Source organism: Tricharina praecox (assembly GCF_024521635.1).
Source record: "Tricharina praecox strain CBS 144465 chromosome Unknown BZA05scaffold_6, whole genome shotgun sequence".
In the NCBI taxonomy this organism is placed as follows: domain Eukaryota; kingdom Fungi; phylum Ascomycota; class Pezizomycetes; order Pezizales; family Pyronemataceae; genus Tricharina; species Tricharina praecox.
The window spans coordinates 1,429,050-1,451,866 of record NW_026250408.1 but is presented as its reverse complement, the minus strand read 5'-3'; the positions used below and the strand labels follow the sequence as shown (position 1 = coordinate 1,451,866).

The 22,817-nt window shown below is 55.1% G+C and overlaps 5 protein-coding genes and 1 non-coding gene across 6 annotated transcripts; 4 read left to right on the top strand and 2 right to left on the bottom strand.

The window, feature by feature from the left end:
- Nucleotides 1–455: 455 nt before the first annotated feature.
- BZA05DRAFT_241550 (uncharacterized protein) lies at nt 456–1,065 on the top strand. The gene is made up of 3 exons (XM_051479919.1): nt 456–727; nt 784–895; nt 979–1,065. Exons 1-2 carry the CDS (start codon nt 552–554, stop codon nt 893–895), a joined length of 288 nt encoding a protein of 95 aa, XP_051341809.1. The 5' UTR covers nt 456–551; the 3' UTR covers nt 979–1,065.
- Nucleotides 1,066–1,663: 598 nt separating this feature from the next.
- On the top strand, nt 1,664–3,940 carry BZA05DRAFT_241548 (uncharacterized protein). Its single transcript, XM_051479918.1, has 4 exons — nt 1,664–2,367; nt 2,472–2,711; nt 2,763–2,836; nt 2,886–3,940. The coding sequence occupies exons 1-4, from the start codon at nt 1,908–1,910 to the stop codon at nt 3,540–3,542; spliced, it is 1,431 nt and encodes a 476-aa protein (XP_051341808.1). The 5' UTR covers nt 1,664–1,907; the 3' UTR covers nt 3,543–3,940.
- A 151-nt stretch (nt 3,941–4,091) lies between these two features.
- BZA05DRAFT_t102 lies at nt 4,092–4,199 on the top strand. Its single transcript has one exon. It is a non-coding gene; the product is annotated as a tRNA-Leu (tRNA).
- Nucleotides 4,200–6,997: 2,798 nt separating this feature from the next.
- Nucleotides 6,998–8,603, bottom strand: BZA05DRAFT_424690 (uncharacterized protein; the record flags this gene model as incomplete). Its single annotated transcript, XM_051485924.1, has 3 exons — nt 6,998–7,885; nt 7,941–8,094; nt 8,149–8,603. The coding sequence occupies 3 exons, from the start codon at nt 8,601–8,603 to the stop codon at nt 6,998–7,000; spliced, it is 1,497 nt and encodes a 498-aa protein (XP_051341807.1).
- Nucleotides 8,604–10,815: 2,212 nt separating this feature from the next.
- Nucleotides 10,816–11,571, bottom strand: BZA05DRAFT_391757 (uncharacterized protein). Its single transcript, XM_051483015.1, has one exon. It carries the CDS (start codon nt 11,465–11,467, stop codon nt 11,009–11,011), a length of 459 nt encoding a protein of 152 aa, XP_051341806.1. The 5' UTR covers nt 11,468–11,571; the 3' UTR covers nt 10,816–11,008.
- Nucleotides 11,572–16,595: 5,024 nt separating this feature from the next.
- On the top strand, nt 16,596–18,519 carry BZA05DRAFT_334140 (uncharacterized protein; the record flags this gene model as incomplete). The annotated part of the gene is made up of 4 exons (XM_051480717.1): nt 16,596–17,012; nt 17,121–17,603; nt 17,722–18,075; nt 18,220–18,519. 4 exons carry the CDS (start codon nt 16,596–16,598, stop codon nt 18,517–18,519), a joined length of 1,554 nt encoding a protein of 517 aa, XP_051341805.1.
- Between the last annotated feature and the right edge of the window lie 4,298 nt (nt 18,520–22,817).

Sequence of the window (22,817 nt, the reverse complement as noted above, 5' to 3'; positions counted from 1 at the left end):
TACGCCACAGTCACCAACCATCATCAATCGGCCATGACACCCCGGCAGCGACACCACGACGCGAAGCCACACGCACCGGCCCGCGCCGCTCAACGGCGAGTCGGACTGCCTCCACATCGCCACGCCGCGACAGAAGTTCACCGGCCAGACACGGTACCTACTCCAAGTCCAGTAAGCCCGGAACTTTTCGCCTCACCCTAGTCCAAGTAGCGTAGCGGCCGACGCCCGAGCCGGTTCGGGAGTAGCGGTTCGCCTAGCGACCAGGCCCAGCCGTGCATGATGACTAGGCTCCAGACCAGCACCGCGAGATACGATAGGGCCGTCGCGACCAGCTGGCCGTCGACAGCGGCGCCGACCAATCGTGACACCGAAGCATTCGCGCAATTACATAAGAGTACTGGAGGCGTACAGTGCACTACGCAGCGCCGCACAGGGAGGCGTGCAGACCTCCATAGCAACACGAAGCCGCTCTGTCCAGACCGTATGAAGCATGAACGGTATCACCGTCTCCGAGCACATAGCGGGATAGCCAATACTTGCCAACCCTTCCCATGTACCGCCCAGGGCCCGCCGGTGCATGTGCCATGAGACGCTGCAGCATTGCTGGGCCCGGTCTGGACGCTTCGGGATTCCCGTTGCTGCTGTGGATGTGTGTGCTGGGTGGTAGGTATGTACTCTACTCTACCATACAGTACTCTACATCCGTGCAATGCATGCTCAGTTGCCGGTCTGTTCTCTACTTCCTCGGTACTACATACCATCATGCTAACCAGTGCTGTGCAGTCGAGTGGAGTACACATACTTCTTCATACGGCCCACACGTATCTATGTCGGATCCCTCTGCTGGCTCGTGGTGATGCCGGTAGTTGCAGGATCTGCGACTGAATGTCTGTAGGTGAGTACGCTACCCACTCACTCTCATACGCAGGGAAAACCCCCCATGCGATATCGCATCCTGCAGCCGCTGACTATCTCTAGACTCTATCGGGAGTCTCTGGGTGTGCACATACTTGGAGTCCCGTTGCCCCTCCCTCTCCGGAAGCCACGAAGCCACAGAGTCCTCTGATAGGCCTCCCCGCGACCGCTGTCTGTCCTACCCCGCCTGCCTTCTCCAGAAACAACCGGGTCCGTCTCGCCAACGAAGACGCTCCCATGCGCTTGGCCATCCATCCCAGGCATCCGATCCCGTGTTCTTCCACCTACCAGCGGCCAGACACCCGCCCCGCGACCCCGCGACCCCGCCAGTGCCACCACCACTGCCTAGTTATCCCACCACCACCACCCTTCCGGCCTCAGCCCTGCAGAAAAGATCCTCAATGCTCATGTACGGGTGGGCCCACTTTCGCTCGGACACTCTCCCCGCTGCCGCCGGGCCCATGGCAGTGGATGGGCGTGGTTGGGGACGGTTGGGTACCTAGAGTAGGTACATGCTCGCTGTACGCTGCTGCTGTCGGCCAGCCACCAGCTGCTGGTGGGATAGATGACTTCGATCCGATGCATACTCCAACCTACCTACGCTTCGAATCTCCCCTCCCCAATCCCCAATCATACATCGTCCACCATCCACCTCCTCCCCCCTCCACCCAATTCCTCCCCCCTCCACCCAATTCCTCACCCCCCGCACCGCACACTCCCCCAAATGCAGCATGCCGCGCAGACATCTCAGCCAGCGCGGCCTCCACCGATGCGGCAGCTCCAGCGGCTCCAACTCGATCCATTCTAAGTCTACCTACCACCCCCCTCCCCTCCAAAAGCCTCGTTTTCCTCTCACCGCTTCTACCTGTGTTTCGAAGGGAAAAAAAAAAACTTCCCCCCCCGTGCATCTATCCTCTCTCACCGCTTCACCGCCCCGCACAACCCCCGACCCCCCAGAGGACCCTGAAGGACCCTGACACCATCCCATATCCATGGCTCCGTCCCTTGCGTCGCCAATCACAGCCGACGAGGGGTGCACCCCTACAATTGCTGCAGGATGTCACCAGCGTCGAACCGGTTACATATCCGGCCGTGTGATCGTCGAAGGACGGGCGGCGCCCACGTTGTCGCTGGCGAACCAAGAGGACCTCTCGGGCACCAATTGCTCGCCGCGCTGTCACCCGCCGCCCACCGACGAAGAGAATTTCCCCGATCCCGCCAAAACGTGGAATCCCGATCCCCGAGTCTACTACTCGCGTCGGCTCCAGCAGCAGCGCGCGCTGCACGCAAGACCTGCAATCCCGCCGGTACTGCCGCCGCGGTTCCCTGCACGGATTGACCCCGCTTCCCCGCTCGTCTGGAGTGGCCAGGATCTCGTCGAGCACGAGTATCTGCGCTCCCTCAGCGCCGACGACATCGCCGAGATCGAACACGCCCTCGAGCACTTCAAAGGTATGTTGCAAGGCTTGCTTGCAATGCCTCCGCCAGGCTGCAAACACGAGCTCCGTCGGTTGAGAAAGAAAAAGAAAAAACGGTTGCCCTAACCCTGCACGCAGGTCTCAGTCTGCCCATCGCCGCCGTAGGACGAAAGACCTTTCCACTCCCCGAGCTTGGCCCGAGGATCATCTCGCTCTCGAACAAGCTCTACGGCCAGAACAACGGTCGTGGCTTCTTTATCCTGCGCGGACTCGACCCGAAAAAATACAGTGCCAGGGACAATGTCATCCTCTACGCTGGGATTGCTAGTTATGTGGCCGAGAGACGGGGACGGCAGGATGAAAAGAACAACTATCTACGTGGGTTCCAATGTTCCGGTACACTCTCCCCGTCAGCTAATTGAGGGACAGTCCACCTCACGGACCTTGGAGCGTCCGTGGCTCCAGACAACGTACGACAAGCACCGTACTCCAATGTTCCGCAAGTGAGTGACTCCCTTTCTCCTACTTCGCAAGATATACTCATGCCGTCAGCCCTTCCACACCGACACCGCCGACATCCTCGCGCTATACACACTCCGCCCCGCCTTCCGCGGCGGGCGCAGCCTCCTCGCGTCCTCCTCCAAAATCTACAACTCCCTAGCACCGGCGCACATCGCCACACTAGCAGCCCCGAACTGGGCCTTCGACAGTTTCGGGCGCACGCCCTCTTACACCCTGCGGCCACTGCTGTACTCCGTTCCCTCCGGCACCACGCGGCGGATCCAGCTCTCCTTCTCGCGGCGGCCATTGACGGGCTCACCCGTCTCCCCGCGCACGCCCACAATCCCGTCGCTGACACCTGCGCAGTCCGCCGCGCTGGACACGGTGCACTTCTGTGGCGTCGCGCACGCGCTCTCTGTCGCCCAACAGCCCGGCGACCTGCTGTTCTGGAATAATTTCGCGCTGCTGCATGCCCGCGAGGGGTTTCAGGATCGTGAGGAGCCCGAGGAGAGGAGGCATCTCCTCAGGCTGTGGCTGAGAGATGATAAAAGGGCGAGGGAGTGGGGGAATGTGCCCGAAGAGTTGATGGCGCCGTGGAGGGACGCGTTTGAGGGCGAGGGCGAGATGGGCGTGGAGAACTGGCCGGTTGAGCCGGTTAGGGAGTTTGCGTTTGTTACGGAGCAGAGGAGGAGTAGTGGGCATGCGTAAGGGGCTGCGTTGGTGGGTTGGTTGGGGTTGTGGGGTTGCAGAGTTGTTGGGTTGTTCACTTTTGGCGTTTGTCTGCTGTGTCATGGCTTGCGTTCTTTTCGTTTCTCACTTTCTACTTACTTGGAATCTTGCATCTGGCATCTTGAGGATATCACAATTTCACAAAAGCTATGGTGGGTATCATGTATGGCGGCATCACGCATAACTATCAGTCGAATGTATGAAAACTGTCTACTCTCCGTTTTTCTTTTTTGGTTCATGGTGGATGGAGCAGAGGTCGGAGCTGGAAAAGATTTGGAGGAGCTGGGATGACTGGGAGACCAGGACGTGCTCGCGGTTGGAGGTAGTTGAAGGTGGTCGTTTATGTACCTAATTGTGAACCTAATTGACTCTATCACTACACTACTAGTCTACTACCAGTATCGTACAATGCGGGGAGTACATGCTGAATTCAGTCATTATCATTCAGGACGGTGAATCACAGCTCAGAGCTGAGCTGTCGTAGCACTTAGCTGTGACATATGCTAAGAACAGTGAACTAGCATCAAAGGCAGGATGGCCGAGTTGGTTATGGCGCCAGGTTAAGGTCACCTTAATTCGATCGTATCGTCTCCTGGTTCGGGAAACTGAGCGTGGGTTCAAGTCCCACTCCTGTCAGTACTTTCTTTTTTTTTCTTGTTTTTTTGCTTGGGGAGGCGGGGTGGGGGGTGGAGGGGTGGAGGGGTGTTTCTGAGTGGCCGCGAGGGAGGGGTGTGGAGGAGGGGGGGGGGGGGGCGTTGCTGAGGGGGAAGGGGGGTGGAGGGGTGGGTCGTAGACTCGTAGATTCATACTGTCTGTCTGCGGATCCATCAAGTCAAGTGGTGAGTAGTGCCGAGTCGAGTCGTCTGCAGAGTATGGTACATAGAAGTGGAACTGATTTTGTTGAAAGATGTAGCTAGCTCGATGTAGATACGGTACTCCGGTGTAAGGGTAACTGGTGCCTCATCTTGCGCTGATAATTCGTAATGATGGTGAGGCACGACTTATTGGCTATTCCTGGTACAGCAGCAATGTCATCAGCAGCAAGGTCTCTCTTTATACACGGACTTCAGACTTCAGGGTTCGGAGTTCAGAGTTCAGAGTTCAGAGTTCAGACAGACTTCACACTGCTTAGTCCGAAGGTTACTGAGTATGCGACCTAGCTGCCGCCGAACTTCGAAGGTCTTAGGTTACTCGCCACGGCCCCCAGGCAGCACTCGGTCGACCCTCGAGACTCGACCCTGGCAGCGCGGAAGTTTATCCGCGCCAATACATATCACCGGTTTCCATCTTTCATGATTTTTTGGCTTGGACGGATTAGGATCAGAATCAAGTTACTGTTCTAACTTCCAATCCATTAGCTAGATGCATTCGCGGTGGGCACAACTTGATCGGTTTATGACCAGCGGCCAGCCATTGACCGCAGGAACAGTTTCTATCCACGATCCTACATACATACTATTATACTACATACGTCTCCCCGATTCCCGAATACCGGTATGTCTGCATACGCTCGTCTGAGTCGCCTCCACCACTGCAAAACCACAACCAAAGTAGGTATTGAAACCCTCAGCGTGGTGGAAGGGATGCATTTTTGATATACTTCCGAGTCCATTGATCTTGGTGGGTAACAGTTCGGGTGGAATCTACTATCTATCCGGATAGTTACTAGGTAGTCGAGTTGCTGCTGCTTGTTGATCCGTGCCGAGACCGCGGGTATGTGGTCCCATTTGTTGTTGCTCTTCCGTGCAGCCAGCGTTACGTCCGCACTCCCTCCCCGTGAAACTCCCTGACTGCTGCTACTACTGTGCTGGACCATTGATTATTGGTATCGGCCGCGTTTGTTGATATGGATTCCGTGCTGAGGTCGGCGGTCGCGGGTACGTGATCCCGTTTGTTGTTGTTGTTGCTGTTTTTATCGATATTCTGTGCAGCCTCACGAGTCACATTCCGCACCATCCGGGCGCGATGCCTATCCCCCAATCTTCTCTCTTCAAGCACACACAGGCATTCGCAAGGCAAAGCACAACAGCAGTAGCAGTAGCAGTGGCGAGAGCAAAGATCGAGCACTTAGAACATAGGTAGCGTAGCAAGAGCATAGCGGAGTCCGGACTAATATAACGCCCCATACTTGGTTGAGGGGAGAAGTGTCGTGGGGTGGAGAGATAAGCAAGGCCTCACGAGGTACTAGCTCGCAACTGAATCGCCATTAAGAGTCGCTATTGACTCTTGAGGCTTGTCGCTGTCGTTGCCGGCGAGGCATATGATGTCACTCGACTCACGCAGCGAGTGATGTTGCATGACCGGCCGCCCGAGAACCACGGTGCAGCAGCGGGTAGTTACGACAGCTGGACTCCGTACGTACCCTCTATACGGGAAAAATTAGAAGTTCAATCTAAGGGAACGCTGGTTGCGTATAATATCGCTGCCTCGAGCCGCAGCCGCAGCCGGTAAGTCTACGGTTAGGTAGTAGAGTTAGTTACGATTGTGACGGAGCCAGTCGGTACGTCTGGTTTCCCGTGAGGATATTGGACGATTCCCTGGCCACCAGGAGTAAGAGCACGGTTGAGTTCGTGGTTGAGTTCGTAAGTAGCCCTCAGTGCTCACTCGGCCTTCATCCCGATTCCCAGCACAGTGCACGGTGTCTCCGGAAGAAATAGCGATAATGTCCCAGTGAGTCGTCACATGATACATCCCGACGACGGTCACAGTCGGCCGGAGCAATCCAGGTTCCATGGTTCTACTTTTCGGTGACGTCTGGTATATAGCCAATAGCACATATCTCTCTATTCTTTTCTCTACTTGTACATATAGGCATCTCTAGAATGGCGGAATCCGAGTGAATTCCTATATGCCGGCATGGTGATCTTCTGTGCATCGCTCTCGTTTCACGCTTCACGCGGGCGGCGAAACGGCGGTAGCTAGGTAGGTAGGGTCCGTAGGGATAACAGGATGGATGGTGTACGGTCGATTAGCACGTGCTTGCTTGCAGTCGTGATGGATGGAGCTACCATCTATGAACGAAGGAAATGAGAGATGAGGGCCAGCCTCCAGACGTGCTGCGTATCTATTGGAAAATCACTCGCTTTCCCCGTACCGGACCGGTTGCGTAAAAGCTACAGTTTCGCATTCTCCTCTACTGTCCACATAACCCGTGAATGCACGGTACAAAGTAACAAAACACGCTTACAAAGCCATGAATGTATTAATAAGAACCCGTGGGTCGACGGTACAAAACAACCTTACAAAGACAATACTGTATGAACAAGAAGCCGCAATCATCAAAAAACTGTACAAAGACAATGTTGTATGAATAAGAAGCCATAACCGTCAACAAACTGTAAAAAGACACTCAACAGAGGCCGTATGCGTATGCCATCGTGCCGCACAGAGAAGAATACCAATAATACAAACGCTCGTGGTCCGACTGTCGACTACTAGACACCACGACTACCGACATTGATAGCCTGGGGATGCCAGAACCTCTCTTCCGGATCGAAGCGCCTCTTGATCTCCCTCAACTTCTCTAGCCGATCACCGTAATACAGCTTGTACGCCTTCTCGGGCGGAATGGTGGGATCGATATAGTTCAGATACGCGCCGAAGGCGGTCTCGTTCTGGGCGGAGGTCAGACTGCGGAGCATGACGTCCATGAAGGGGTAGGCGGCGTCCGGGAACGGCGGGAGGTGGTTGTCGGTGTAGGCGTACAGCTGGATGGTCCACAGGGCGTCGCGGTGCGCGTAGCTGGACCACGAGCTGGGGAAGGCCGAGATGGCGGAGCCCGCGCCGCCGTACAGGTCTAACATCACCCACCATTTCGTGGGGGCGTTGCGGGCAACGGGCGAGGATAGGTACCCGAAAAAGGAGTGCAGGGCGGGTGCCGTCAGTTTGTGAGGCGATACGAGGGATTTGGCAAGGAATGTCTCGCGTAGTGTGTACTCCTCCGGCTGCGGGAGGGCAGAGCCGTCGTAGGAGTTGCGGAGAGACGTGAGCCAGTCAGCTTCATCGAAAGAGAGCTTGGAGTCCTGTGGTAGCTTCATCAGAAGCGGATCGATCGCGCGGAAGAAATCCGACTGCGTACCCCAATATGCACCAAAGAGTCCAAACACATCGGTATAAGTCCAAACTCGCATCGAGAGCTCCGGTGGTGCCCGTGTGACCGCAAAGTCCTGTATGGCGAGAAAAAGATCCACTTTCTTCCAAGTGCTCGTATCGTTGACCTCAGGGAAGATGATGGAGAACGAAACGCCGTTGGCTGGGGCCGGATGTGTTTTCAAGTGAAAATTGGTGACGATTCCGAACGAGGAGCCGGTACCGCGGATTGCCTAAAAAAATATATCAGTATATAATAGACGGCGAGGGGGGATGCAAATCACTGACCCAAAACAGGTCCGGATGTTCAGTCTCGGAAGCATTGACGATGCGGCCGTCGGCCAGTACCACTTCCACCGAGATGATGTTGTCCAGCGTCGTTCCCCACATACGAGAGGCGTGGCCGTATCCACCGTGCAGGGCGTGCCCGGCGAATCCAACACTGCCTACGTATCAGTCACGATTCGCAACACAAGGTTCGGAGAGATGGTCTTACCCTGGACATGTCCCGTGAGGAAGACCCCTCTCTCCATGTTCGTAGAGGGCTGTGGCGACATTTCCCAGCCTGTTGCCTGCACCAATGATGGCCTCATGGGTATCGGGATCAACCCGAAGCGTCTTGAACTTCTTCATGTCGATGACCAAGCTTCCATCTGCACCACCCATTCCATTGCCAGCGTACGAGTGGCCTCCGCCTCGAGCTGCAACCTTGACATTGTGGGTGTTGGCACACTGGACTGCGGACGAAACCTCTTCGGCAGTGCTGGGGGTGACAAGGACCAGTGGCTTCCATTTCACCCGGAGGTTGAAGTCCTGCGTGGCGGAGAGGTAATTGGGGGATGATTCAACTATCGTCGGGAGCGAGTGAGACTCGAGACATTGTATGAGGCTGGCCTGGCCGTTGACGACGTTTGAAAGCAGCATCTTGACACAGAGGAAAAGGAACAACATGGTGATGTTGGCCAGGGAACAGCTTAAGAGGGCATCGAGAATTACGGGAAGCATTCTGACAGAGGAAGATGGGGTCTGGATGTGAGGATGATTGGGGTTTGGATGTGAGCGAGAAGGTTCAATGGGCACGAGCCTTGGGAGTATCAACGGCCAGGTGTAATCCGACACTCGTTCTTCCGTTGGATCCTTGATCTTATCTCGGACCTGACCTGAAGTGGAAGAGGATGCATTATCTCCCATACTTTGTAAGCATCTACATGTCCGAAGTCCTCGGGGGAATGCCGAGTGAAGACATGGTATCCTTCCATAACTGGTAGCGTGCAACAATCTTTGTCATCTTTGGCTTCAATATTCTGGTAAAGCCCATCCTATCTGCTCGAACAATCGAGAAGGCCCTTAGGCATCGTACTCGCTCAAAGGCTCGAGCCCTCCTTCCGAACCGAGTATCACTCCGGTGCTCGAAACACGAATGGTGGCGGTTCATTCCACCACCAATTGCCCGACAGCCATCATCGTTTTCGGTCCGCAGTCACTCACTCTCGCCTTTTTAGCCGCCACGGAAGTCGAAAGAACCTTTGCCACAAATTCACCGATTCCGCCGCTACCAATCACCCAGGGGCGAGTGGAGGTTGTCAAGTATCAAAGAAAGTAGGCACACAATACAGCGCTATCACCACATTCGACCTTAGTAGACGGTAGCAGTTATATATCCGTCCGCTGGGCCGCAGCGCACAGCAGTTTCCACATCTCGGCCCGCGACAATCCGGGTTTACGCCGAGTGACTCTGCATGACTAAGCACCGTGCCGGGAGTTTCACGATTACGTAACTGGCGCAGCAGACGCTGGAGTCGATCACGTGCAGCCAGCCTCCATCCACCTCGCCCTCCCATCGCACGTAAGCCAGCACGAGACCGCAGTGGCGCGTTCGCGATCCGCTCATCCTCTTCCTCTCGGCGCCCATCTACAGCAGAGTAGAGTATGATCTCACGGGCGGGCAAGTTCGCGATCTCGCCTCCCTGGCCCCCCGGTCCCCCGGTCCTCCCGATCTCAGCTCGCTCCTTGAGCCAAGGAGGGTGCCAAGGAGTGCCAGACCTGTATGCCTTGCTGCACTGGTGCGCGCCGATCCGCCGGGAGGAAGCGGCTGAAGCTTGAACTGGCGCAATCGAGGGGCGTTGTTGGGGGGGGGGGGGGGGGGGGCGGACGGATATCACACCCGGCCGGGCGCGGCGGCGGCGGGGGGGGTATATACGGTTGTATATAGCACTTATGATATCAGGCTTTCAGCGGGGGTCGCCCCAAGTTCCAACCGGCGTTCGTCCGGAGCAGCCGAGTATGTTTCGAGAAAAGCAACGGGGCCGATCCGGCGGGCTCGGTGTCTGCGCGCAAGATCTCGCGCGGTGGCGATTGGCTCGTGACGGCGTCTCGCGCGGGCGCTCGTGCGCGGGGAGGCGAGTTTGTACTGTAGCTATTACCATGTAAACTATGTAAAGCTTCCCCCGCGAAGAGTATCTAGACTCTAGACTCTAGAGCAGAGTTCGATATTTATTCACGCTCAAAGATCTGAGATCGAGGTGTTGCCGTCACTGGGCAGTGGGCACAGAGTGAACGCGCGGTCCCAGTTTGCCGGGGCTCTTGTTCGGAAGGTTCAAGCGAGGGTGTGACGGATGGAAAGCGGTTACGTAGTGCTACAGTGCTACGGTTCTACATATCATATTTGAGATTCTGGGTAGATGCCTGGTGGCGCTGCGAGGCCGAGAGTGCGGGAGTGCGGGAAAAAAGCAAGGCAAAGGCAATAATCCTCAGATTCTCAACTGAGAAAACAAACTACAGTTGCGATGGCGATGGCAGCGTGTATGTAAAGTGCGGGAACGTGGATCGCGAAAATTGAAATTTGGGACGCTATGTATAGCACTCTAATTGTTTTTTTTTTCGGGCGCTCTTCTGGGGGTGTATAATGTTATACTCTATCAGAGTACTTGGTAGTACTTGCCTCGATGGCGGGAGTTGGGATCGGACGGCCAGATGGCAGACTCAGGACTCTAGATTGCGACACATAGTGCACATACCCCACAGCGAACAAACCGAAGTCTCCAATCGATGATGCCCAGTTGAGCGGAGGAGACGGTGGGTTGCTGCATCGAGCCAGTGGCCTGGGACTGCGGAAACGGAGGAAGGACTGAATACGAGTTCCAGTACGTAGCATCAACCAGAGCCTCAATTCGAAAGAAAAAGACAATCGAATTCCCATGATCGTAGCTTTCGTGGTTGTTATTGTTATGTTACAAGATTCATACCATCCCCAATGAAAAAAAAATGTACAGAAAATCAAACCCCCCAGAAAAAAAACGTGAACAGAAGTCAATCAAGTAAACCGAGCGCCTTCACAAAGCCATGCCATTTTCCGTCTACAAAGAGCCCTTAACCTTGCCCTCGACCTCCTGGGCGGTACCACGAGCCTTGCCGAGCGCCTCCTCCTTCATTCCCTTAGCAGTACCCTTCAGCTCCTCCTTCTTTCCCGTAGCCTTTCCCTCGACCTCGGAGGCCTTGCCCTTAGTCTCGCCCATATACTGGCTAGCAACGTTCTTCGCCTCGCCGGAGTACTCCTTCGCAGTGCTCTTGGCCTCGCCCGCGACGTTCTCGGCCTTGCCGACAACGTTCTCGCCAACCTCGATGCCCTTCAGCGCCGCATCGGCCGTGGCCCGGTCAACAGCCTTGACCGTGTCCTTGATCGAGTCGGTCACCGCCTTGGAGAACGCGGGGGTCGTGCTCAAAGCCCGGGTCGTGGTGGTCGTGGTGGTAGTGGTCGACTGCAGGACCGGAGTCTTGAGCGTGCGGATGAGGGTGGTGCGGATGGCGGCGGACATGGCGGGTTTGTTTGTTTGTGTTGTTGGGGGGTTTCTGGGTTGTTTTGGGAGGTGTGGTGGTTGTGGTGGTGGTTGTGGTGGTGGATTGTGGATGAGGATGAAGGAGGGTACCGAGAGAGAGGGAGGAAAAGTTTTATATGCCCAGCGCTGCTGGGAAAGCGGGTTTGTTGTCGATGTGCGAACGGGGAATTGTGGATGCTTGACGTCATCGATACGTGATACCAGTGTGTGGTTAGTAACCGGAGTACTGGGTACAAGATCTTGGCCAAGCCAGTGCAGCACTGCAGCAGATCCACCCCGGCCCGCCACCACCACCACCACTCCAAAGAAAACCACAAACCACTTAGAAGTTGGGACATGGGAAAGAAAGCTTCAGTCTTCGACAGACAAAAACAGAAACGGCTAGGGCTTCAAAGTTCAGACTTCAGTACGCATACCTGGGTCCTACATAGGACGCAGGTAACGTGATGCTGAGTATGACTAGATCTATTTCCGGCATGTGTCACAGTGCCACTGTGCCAGACTCCAGTGGCCATTGACCACTGCCCGCAAGCCCCCGCAGGCCCCAGATCCGTGTCGATCGAGATCACTCGACGTCAGCGTGAGTGAGATTTAGTGCACTGAACAGTGAACACGCGGAGAGCGAAGTCTGGTGCCCCTCGAAACCTATGGGCCTATAGCCATCACAAATGAAAGGAAAGGAAAGGAAAGAAAAAGGGGTCACTCAGAGTCTCCGATAGCGTAGGTATGCATGTGGTAAGTGCGGCATGGACATTGGAGAGTGTCATGGTCCTGATTCCTATATCCGTACCGCCAGTGCAGCCAATGTAGCCAACATCGAGGCCACTAGTCATGGGCCAGTGGCCGTTCGCATGCAGACCTGGGGTCTGTAGTGATTCATCCGCTGCCAAAGTTAACCACGGAGGAGTTGTGAAGCTGTTGCCTGAATCCTAATATTGACGAAATGACGGCCGCATGTACATAAGTAGGTAGGCCCGCGGAGTAAGCCTAGGAACTGGGTAACTATTGACCGAGCACACTGGCAATCACTGCGCAGTGCGCATATCCATCCTGCGTGAAACGGCATGTACCGAAATGGTTCGATTGTTTGCATCCACCCTCGTTTTGATGCCATCCACCTTGAAACCCGCTACGAGGGTCCAATAGAGTGTACATACTACATATCACACCTCCGAAGGTTTTGGTGCTCTGACCAGTGATGGCTAGACCCTGTGGCTATGGGACTTTAAAACCCCGACTCCCCGAGTGCTGTTGCCTAAGTCTGAGAATCGGGGATGGACGGTGAATGGCGGAACCAGCCTCTAGGTACAGAAGCAGACGAGCCTATCAATCCGTTCAATGAAGGACCTACGCAGGCAGACGAGTCTATCCATTCATCACATAACCGGCTTGTAGGGACCGGTATGTTCCACCGGCAGCTACCAGAACGTTCCAAGAAGCGAGTTGTACGCAAGGCTCATCGGAACTTCAACCATATAGGTAAATTCGGTATGTAAACGACTGTGACTGTGACTGGTCAGCTCCATGAGCGGAATGGATCCGCCCGGTTGGTTACATACGCACATACTAGGTAGTCTAGCTTGCCATGGCCGCGGGGCGAATCGGGATCCTCTACTCAGGTCCCGATCGGATCCGGAGACTGATGCAAGTCCGATTGGTATGCATTCGGGGGAGGAGGGGTTGCTGAATGGAGGATTGCCTGAATGGAGGATTGCCCCTTGAATGCTGATGGCGAACGGGCAGTTGACGACTTTGCAGCTTGATTGAAGGGCCAATTGGTACGGATGTGAGATGAAGCGTAGTGGAAAGCTAAAGATGCAGTGATACCGTGGTTGTGGTTGTGGTTATCAAAGGGCTCGCGTATGTAGGGGGGTGGCAGAGCTAGGTAGCCTTAAACTGGCGAAAAGCGGGCCGGCGCGGGAACTAAGCCACGGTAGGTATCGTACCTGGCCTGTGGCTCTTTCACGGTCACTGGATCGGCAAATAACTACCGATAGACACCTTGTCTCACGGATTGGCCACGGACAGCAGTTGATGCCACAGTTAGTCGGAGCTTTACGGGCAGTCCAAAGTGCTTCCGAGCACCAGTCTTGCCGCGTATCGATTGGCCGGAATAAGGCCCGTGGCAGTTGTTGCCGTAGTTAATCGGAGCTTTGCGGGCAATCCAGATTCCAGAGTGCGTCCGCGCACCTGTCTCGCCGCATATCGATTGGTCGGAACAAAGCCCGTGACCAGTCACGATATGATACCGGTATTCTGGATGGCCATCATCCAACTTTTCTTCTGGAGCGCGTAAGTACTTAGGCAACCAAACAAACCGATCGGGCTTGGTTCCCCCTATTCATCGTTCATCGGCGACATGACTCTCTTGGGCCAGGACGTCTGCGTGCATATCCAATACATAGCATTTCCATCCGGAACCGGCTCCGAAAGTCAAGAGTCACCGACAGCCATCACATCCAGTGGCGAGTGGAGCATGAGAATCAAGCTTTGCCACCCGCACTCTCCGCTAGGCAGACTGACAGTTGACTGTACTGTGCCCCTCTGCGATCAACCATCTCACGGCGAGGTTGTGGACGAATGATTCACATTTCCGTCGAGGTCAGCTATGAATTGCCCGGAGTCTCGTAGGTGTGTTTTATTTTCTTCTTTTCTTTTCGAGGCAGTGGCGGCGTCGTCTCCGCACGCATTATTGAAGCCTCCACGAGTAGAAATCGACGCCACAGCGAAGCCGTACTTGGGCAATTACGTCGAGTATCTGCAGAGTAAGTGATGGGGATTTTCTTTTTCTTCTTTCTTTGTTTGCTTCTTTCCTCTTGGGCCGTGCGTAGGTGCGTTGACGCTGTCGTTCGCTCGGATTCGGCTGCCGCAAATCTGAGGGGTGGCTGCTAGGCCGGTTGCGAGAAGCTCGGACGACGAGAAGTGGTCAAGGCGGTATCCAAGGCGGTAGCCACATCCGTCGTATCCCATCGTCCGCTTGGAATCCCGACAGCGTCCGAGACAGTTTCGGCCGCCTGGCCGTGTGAGCGACTCAGCACAAAGGGAGGTCTCCATCGCGGGGGGATTGACTTTCGTTTATCGAGCGACGGCCCCACCCCCACCACCCCCACCTTGACCGCTGCGATTTCGGAGAAGAGTCGACTGCGACAACGGAGCAGCGGCGGCAGCAACGACATTTCGGCCCGCCTCCGGGCGATGTCTTTCCCTTACGTATGCGTGTCTCATCCGTCAACGTTGGGATGCACGACTCACTCGCATCGATTATGACGCTCGCATAGAGATCATGAACGATGACCACATACCTCCTGCCTACACGCGCCCGTCGTTTCCGCCTGCCCTTCTCTGGCCGAATGAACGCAACAACGTCAGTGTACAATCAACAATCGCATCAAGTTTTTCTTTCTTTCTTTCCCCTCCCTACGTGCGCGCGCAATCAGACGTCCGTATGTACGATTCCTCCGCCCGGGGGTGTGGTGTGTGACGAGTACCGGTAGGCAGTAGAGTAGAAGTAAGTGAGTAAAAAGTGAGTAAGCAAGCAAGTAAGAAGAATTAGTCGATCTGCCTGAGAAAATGCTGGTGAGTACCGATATGTACGCAACAGTACGTCGTCCACATACGGTTCGTTGCCGCCGCAGTCCCAGACCTAGCCCCATGGCGGGGGAGCTGGAATCTGCATTGGGACCAGTCTTCGTCAACGATGTCACTGGTGTGGCGCGTGTGCCCGCGACTGCACCTCTCGCTTCCCTAGCAGCTCCCTCGCCTCCTCGCCCCGCGCCACAGCCGCGGCCCCCACCCTTGTTATGTCCGTTGCGCCCCTGCTCCTGGCGCTGCAGCTGTTGCTGCTCCTGCTCTTCCTTCCCCTGGGCCGGTCGACCCGTAGAGTAGTCGAGCATGTCAGATCCCTGGGTCCCAGCCAAACCAAATCAGTCCGTCCGACCGCACGCTCCCTCCCTGGCGCGCAACCCCCTGGTGCAACCTTCCCTTCCAACGTGATGGACTCACCCTTGCCTATTCTGCACAATGATGTAACTGACCTGTTGATGATGCAGTGACGAATGTACTTACTTGTTCCCTTCCCGGTTCTGTTAAAACCAGCTGCCCGTCCACTCACACAACCCCCCCACCCCACCCCCCAATGGAACTGCGAGGCGGTGAAGACCAACCTTTTTGTTTTGTACCTTTAGACTCTTAGAATCATCATCAGCATCATCATCGTTCACCAACATTCCACAACACACACCCACCCCCGCTTATCCCCACCCCCAGCCCGCCTATCTGATATCTCAAAATACTCTCCACATACCCGATTACTCCTATTCTTCTCGGGTCCCCCTACGTCTCGCCTTCTTTGTTTTGCCTCCTACGCGTATAGTTCTGGCGTGTGGCTTGATACCTATCCTTATATCTGTGTCACCCAGTCGCCTAGCCATTCCAGGAAGGCTATATTATAATTCACCCGCTGCCCCATCCACCTTTTGTTCAATAACCTCACTTCACCAACCCTCACCTACCCTCATCACGTCACATCCCCCCATCCCATCACACCTACCCCCATTCAGTCTCCATCTGTCCGAGCAATCGCCTTGTACAAAAGTGGTGGTTGACCATCCCGCATCTCTCCGGTCACCTGTCATCACCACCCTCGGTCGTCATCACACCACACACCATATACTATACACCACATACCACCACCCCCCATCGCTTCGTAGACAACGATATAGAAATCTACAGCATGGCGTATCAACAGTCTCAGTATTCAAGGGCGAGTTTCGACAGCGAGCAGATTCTATGGGCTGCGCCGTACGCATCCATGTTCGACGAGATCATGTCCTACGGCGACTCGATAAATTACTACGTGTCGTGGAACACGAACTTCCCCGTCGAGGACGAAAACGACAGCAGCAGCTACTCGATGCCGATGCCGCCTCCGATGCCGACCATCGAAACCGCCAACTGCTTCGGTGGCTTCGGTCAACCGTTGGCGTACCTGCAGCAGCAGCACAACGTGATGGAGTCGAGCATGGACGACCGGATGGACCGTGGCGGCAGTTTTAGCGGTAGCTCGGCGAGCGGCGACACGCCGTACAGCGGCGGCAGCAACACACAGATGGAGACCCGTAGCAATAGTGTCGAGTCCTTCGGAAGCTTCGGTAGCGGAGGCGATGGTCCTGCACTCCGCCCTACACGCGGGCCGATCCTCCAAGCCACGCCGTCGCCGGAAGTCGCCATCGCGGTCCACACGCACAGCCACGCCCACTCGTACTCGCACTCACACTCGCACTCGCATAAAAGGAGACTGCCGTCGTCCTCCGCTTCCTCTTCGGCGTCGTCTCGCGGCTCCATCTCCAGCACACGGGCGGCCACCATATCACCCGTCTCGAAGGCTACTAGAGGCGTCGAGGAACTCGCACCCCGCGACAAGACTCGGAGGATCCGTAAGAAGTTTTCGCATGACCAGAAGATTGAGACCCATATGACTCGGCTCGAGGGCGCTTGTCTGCGGTGCTGGAAGAACCGGAAGAGGGTATGCTTTTCTTTTCTTTTCTTTTCTTTTCTTTTTCTCTTCTTCTTTTTTTTCTTTTTCCATTCGTACTTCTTCTTCGTCTGCTGACTTGTTTTGGTCGACCAACAGTGCGTCAAGATTGAAGGAGCATGCTGTAAATACTGCAGCAACCTCAACCCGATGCCGGATATGCCGTGCTTCCGGGCTCGCCTAAGTTCTTCGGAGCTGTTCCGCCAGGGGCCGACCGACGAATTCCGCTGGACACAACGCAAGTGGCTTCAGACTCCCTTCAACGACACCAAAGTCTGGCGCTCGCCGCAGACGCGTCTGTTCGTGACGCAGGGCATGGGTCTCCGACTCGAACTGGTCGTCAAAAAGTACGAACCCCAGCCCGAGGACACGGACAAGTACTTCTGGACCGACTGCAGCAACGGCGCGAAGAAGTCCCTGGAGATGCCACGATACGCGGTTGCCGACATCTCCGGCGCGCAGGACGCCATCAACAGATACGTTGGCGACCATACCGAGTCGTACATCAAGAAGAAGATCGGGTCGGAGGAAACGATTCCTTGGAAGACGTTCCAAATGGCGCTAAAAATAAGCAATGAGGGGGTGAGTACTAAGCAGTCCCAGTAGTTTATTGCACTTAGTAGTAGTCGTACCCCTTGCAACCGGGCAACGCTCCGCTACTGGTTGTGGTCAATATGGATGAGACTGACCCCGAACACAGTCCTCCCTCCTTAGGAATGCGCTCCGTCTCTGGACCGCCAGCCGAATCATCGAAGATCCATGGGAGATTACTGGCAGCGAGAAGCTCGGGATGCAACCCGACAGCGACCCAAAGAGCCCATATTACCGCAAGGTTCCCGTGACTCCGGTTATGGACTTTCAGATCGACAACATCACCATCTGCAGGATCCTGCTGCCGCTCAAGAAGCAGATTCTCCAGGAGCTGCAGAAGAAGGTGCTCGAGAACAGACCGAAGGACTTTATGGAGATTTTCCTCACCATGTACATTCTGCTTCACAACATTGAGCTCACCATCGCGCACGACCGCTGGTTCGCCCAGCGATGGAACATTAAGGTACGTACCCTTTTATTTATTTTATTTTGTTTGGGCTCGGCTGGCTCGGTTCGGATCGCAGCCGATTGACCGACCGAACGATGCGACCGACTCGACTCTATTCTACTCTACCCTAGGATTCCCCGGCTGATTGGTTTGCGATAGACGCGATTTTCGCACTACCAACTGATCGACAACGTCTTCTTCGGAGCAAACATCATGTTGACACACTTCCACCACGTCACCCGTGGATACGGACGGTTCGCCCAGGACTGGAAGAAGAGCATACCCGACAAGCCGACCGAGACGCACAGGCGCTTCATGGACGAGATCAGCACGGCTGCAAAGCACCAGGCTGGCAGCCTGCAGATACTGAGGGACACGGCCCAGTACGAGAGCCCCATGTTTTGGTGCTCGCAGCTGTTTTACGATGGGTGGAAGCCCGTCGTTTCGCCTTGCGCGTAGGTGTGGTCATATACCTAGAAGGCTCTGGTCGGTTACAAGATTTGTTTTTTTTGCTTGTTTGGTAATCTGTTTTTGCAATTGCGGGAGGTTCTACACTACTTGATTTTTTTTCTTCTTTTCTCTTGTTTGATATTATTATTATTTGCTTTGGGCGTGTTGCCGGAAGGTTCGGGCTGGATATGGGGGGTTCTTTGCTTTTTTTTTCTTTTCCTTTTTTTCTTTTCCTTTTTTTCTTTCCTTTTCTTTCTTTTTCTTTTTTTCTTCTCTTCGTCTGCGTGGCCTTTGATACCTTTTACTTGATTGATCATCCATTCATCGGTGGGGCGGAGTTTTTTTCCCCGACTGGTTCCAATTTCCAACTTCCGTTGGGGCGGGTTCGGTTCGCATGGCTTTGGCATTGGCATCTCTGTCGGTCATATACCATATGTACACGGTATATCTCACACGTTCGGCGAGAGGAGAGGGAGGGAGGCAGGCGTATGCATTTGTCGGCGGTGTAAGAAGACTTTGTGAAGGCGACGAGCTGTATAGTATGATATGTAATTTAAGCAGAAGGGGAAGAGGCCTGGGGAAAGCCCTGGGAAATGGGAAGGAATCTTGATGATGGATGGACCGTGCACCGTCGTGGGCCTTTATACGTCTTTATACTCTATTTTACGTATCCACAATCTGGGATTCCGTGCCTTGCCCTTGCACCTGAAGACTAAATTAAAGCCGGCGGCGTGGGTGTGGGTGGGCAGTAGTTGTCAGTTGGCAAAGGTCGGCGCGCCATGTCATTGTTTTACACACTTGGGGGGTGCACACAACACTCTATTTAGCTTTTGTGGATGATGGTGGGCGGTCGTGATTGTGATTATGCATACAGTTGAGTTGAGTTGTACAGGTCGAGATCGAGTTGAGGCTGCGGCCTTGGGAACCCGTTGTGGTTGTGGTTGTGGTTGTGCTTCTTGCCGCGCGGGCGGCGGCAGGCGATCCAAGCTTCAAACTTTCATTCAAAGTGCAAAGTTCAGGCTTCCTTCAGGCTTCCAGAAGCTCAGCACAGCACAGCTCGGAAGGGAAGCCACGACCACGACCGCGATCACGACCACGACCACGACCACGGCGGCGGCGGCGGGGCACAAGGCAGTGATGCCATGCCGTACCAGTGGTAGTAGTGGTAGAAGGGAGGAGGGGCGTTTGCAATCTCCAGATTGTTTTTCATTTTTTCCGCCTCACAGCCAGCCAGCACAGACCAGCAGGCCAGGTAGACAGAATACAGCAGGCAGTTGACAGCAGACCGTGCTGGTTTTTCCGACAGACAGAAAGATTTGGGGAGGGGAGGGGAGCTCGTGTGATGCCATGCGAGGTGCGAAGTGGGGTCTGGACGGATTGGATGCGATGGGGTGGGTTGGAGTGTGCGCATCCAATAATTCAATCCGCCGATTCTCCAATGATCATGACAGTAGGCGTTCTCGTCCCTTGCACCAACAATCGGGTGCATACTCTACAGGCGATGGGAAGACGCTGGATGATGGATATGCTGGAGCTGTGTCGGTAGTCGTTCTATCCACTTATTCCTCCTCTACTCTCTCGAGTAAAGCACCCATGCTGCACTGCTGGAGTCGGGTAGAGTAGAGTATGTAGAGTACCGGGGTCAGGCCCCATCAGGGTCTCTCCCCTCTCTCGACGGGGGCGGAGTGGGGTTGCATTGAAGCTGGATTGGAACTTTCAATTCTCTCCGATAATTTGTTGCAGGAAAGCGACAGGGTAGGCTCGGATTCTCGGAACAAACAGAAGAAAGCAAAGCAAACTTCGGACGGATGAAAGAGGAAGGGCAATGGGGGAGGGGGGAAGTTGCTTGCTTCTTCCTGCCTCGTGATGATGATGAGGAATTCGAATTTGGTCCATGCCGGACAGAATACGGTAGGGTTCGTTCTTTCGTTCTTTCTTTCTTACCAGACCAGCACGACCGGAACGGCGGAAAAGACAGCGAGTCATCTTCATCTTTGGTCGAGCTCCGTTTCTGTTCCCTCCCCCACTCACCCCCTCCACCCCCCTGCGGCGGATGGATGGATGGGTGTGTGGATTCCTCGGGGAGTAGAACCATCCAGAACGTTGCCTGAAGAAGACGATCGTCGATGCCTGTCTGCGGGCCTGCAGGCAGGCATGCTGCCTCTGTAGAGTACATAAAGTACATGTAAAGTATGTACATACGGTACGTCAGTGGTGGGGGTGAGCCCTCCTGGGGTCCCTTCTGGGGGGCTCCGGACGAACGAGCTCACCCTCACCGCCCGCCCGCGCGGCTAAAGAGGGAAGCTCCGGCGACGATCGTCAATTCACCGTCATTGTCACCGTCACCGTCGTGGGCCCGGCGGGGGATGAGGGGGAGGATCGGCGTCGCTTGGGCGGTGAGAGAGACAGTCTGACAGTGAATAGTAAGGCTGGAAACTGACAAGTAGAGTACCGGCAAGTTAGCAGGTGGGTGTAGATAACAAGGAGAAAAAAAAGAAGGGAAAAATAAAAAGAAAAGAAAAAAACAGATGGTCTAGATCCACCTGGCCACTTGGACGCCCGGGCAGCGCAGATCAGAGCTGCTGGTCCCTTACCGCTCCACTGCCTCAGTGCCTCCGTCGCAGCACTCTACATAGTACATACCATCTCTTCAGACTTCATCCCACGCGGGATAAACAATTCGCAAAGCCTCCCAACGGGCCAATCCCAATCCCGCAATCGACCAGATGGCTGCGTGTAGCTAGCTGTCTGCCATCGGGCTTCGGTGCTTCTGTGCTTCTGTGTGTGTGTGCCACGTCTCTGGGTCGAGAGGAACAGGTACTGAGCAGCACTGCAACGGCCTGACCAGTAGGCTGTCCATGGGCTGTCCCATGGCGAAGCGACGCTCGTGATGGCCAAGGCAATGTAGTCTACCAGTACCGGCGAATACGAGCGCACTCCACCGCTCCCCACCGCTTCGCACCACTCCCACCGCCCACTGCGGTAAACAGAACGGAACACCCGCACCGTTCCATGACGTTGCTTCGAGGTCGCACTGCTGCCGCCGCTGGTGCTGGCAATCCAGCCTTTCCCGTCCTGTCCAGGCCAGGCCGCTCGGTATGCCTTGTGAAGTTGGGGAGAGAGAGAGGGAGAGCTGGCACCATAGTCGGCCGCCGGGGCGAGATGCGCCCTTGAGCCACTTCGACCACCCTCCAGCGGCGATGGTGGTGGTGCCGCATAGTTGTCTCCGTCGTTGACCTTCGATGTTGTTTTACGATCGCAATGGATAGAGTTTAAGACCCCTCCCCCCGCACTTCTCCAGCCAGCTTCCATCTCCATCTACATCTTGAACTCGATCGGTCCCGATCACCATTGCCAACATCCAATACCCAATATCCAACACTCAGTATCCTAAATCCAACACCCAATTCAAAGATGGCGATGACCAACGACAACGCTCCCCCCACCTCGCAGTCAAACACTCGCACCAGCTCGACCAGGTGAGTCCCCCGGGAATGTTTTATTTCCGGCCCTGCATTATGCATATGAATTATGAAACTGATCCAAGACCTACCCAGCAACGTCTTTGGCATAGATCTATCCGCATACACCATGTGCATGACACAACAACAATCCCAAGCCCAACCCCAGCCACAATCCCAGGAGGCCGACACGCAAATGACCCGCTGGCTCACGTCGAACGACCGACTGGAGCGTGCGCTTGCTGGGACACTGCCCTCGTCCATGCGCAAACACCACCACGACCAACGCCACCACAAGGGACCCAGCAGCTCGACAGCAGCGACGAACGGCAGTTCCGTAAGGAGCGCGGCGGCTAGACAAGGAATTGTTAAGAAGAAGACGGCGACGACAATGGGCAGGGATCGCTTCAGGATTCGCGATGAGCAGGAGCGGTGCGCGGATTTTGCACTGCTTGCTGTCACCACTACCGCCGCCGAGGCGGCCGAAGAGCGGCAAGAATGAGGGTGGGAATGAGAATGAGAACGACAGGACATGAACACGCCATGCTATGCTATCTTCCGAGCCCCGACGGAGAGGAGGCAGCGGAGCGAAAAAACCAACCGGAGCGACTTTCTTCTTCTTTCTTCTGTTATTTCTTCTTTTGCTGGTGTTATTCCTTCTACTTTTCATGGTGTTCTTCCTTTCCTGGCGTTATAATACCTATTTCCTTATTTCCTTTCATTTCCTTGGTGCGCTCCAGATACCAGTTACGTGTATTTTTTCTAGACAAAAGGCCAGGGCCAGGGCTAGTGAGGAGGGGATGGGAGATTGGACGGTGGACGGTGGAACCTGGATGGGGAAACGGG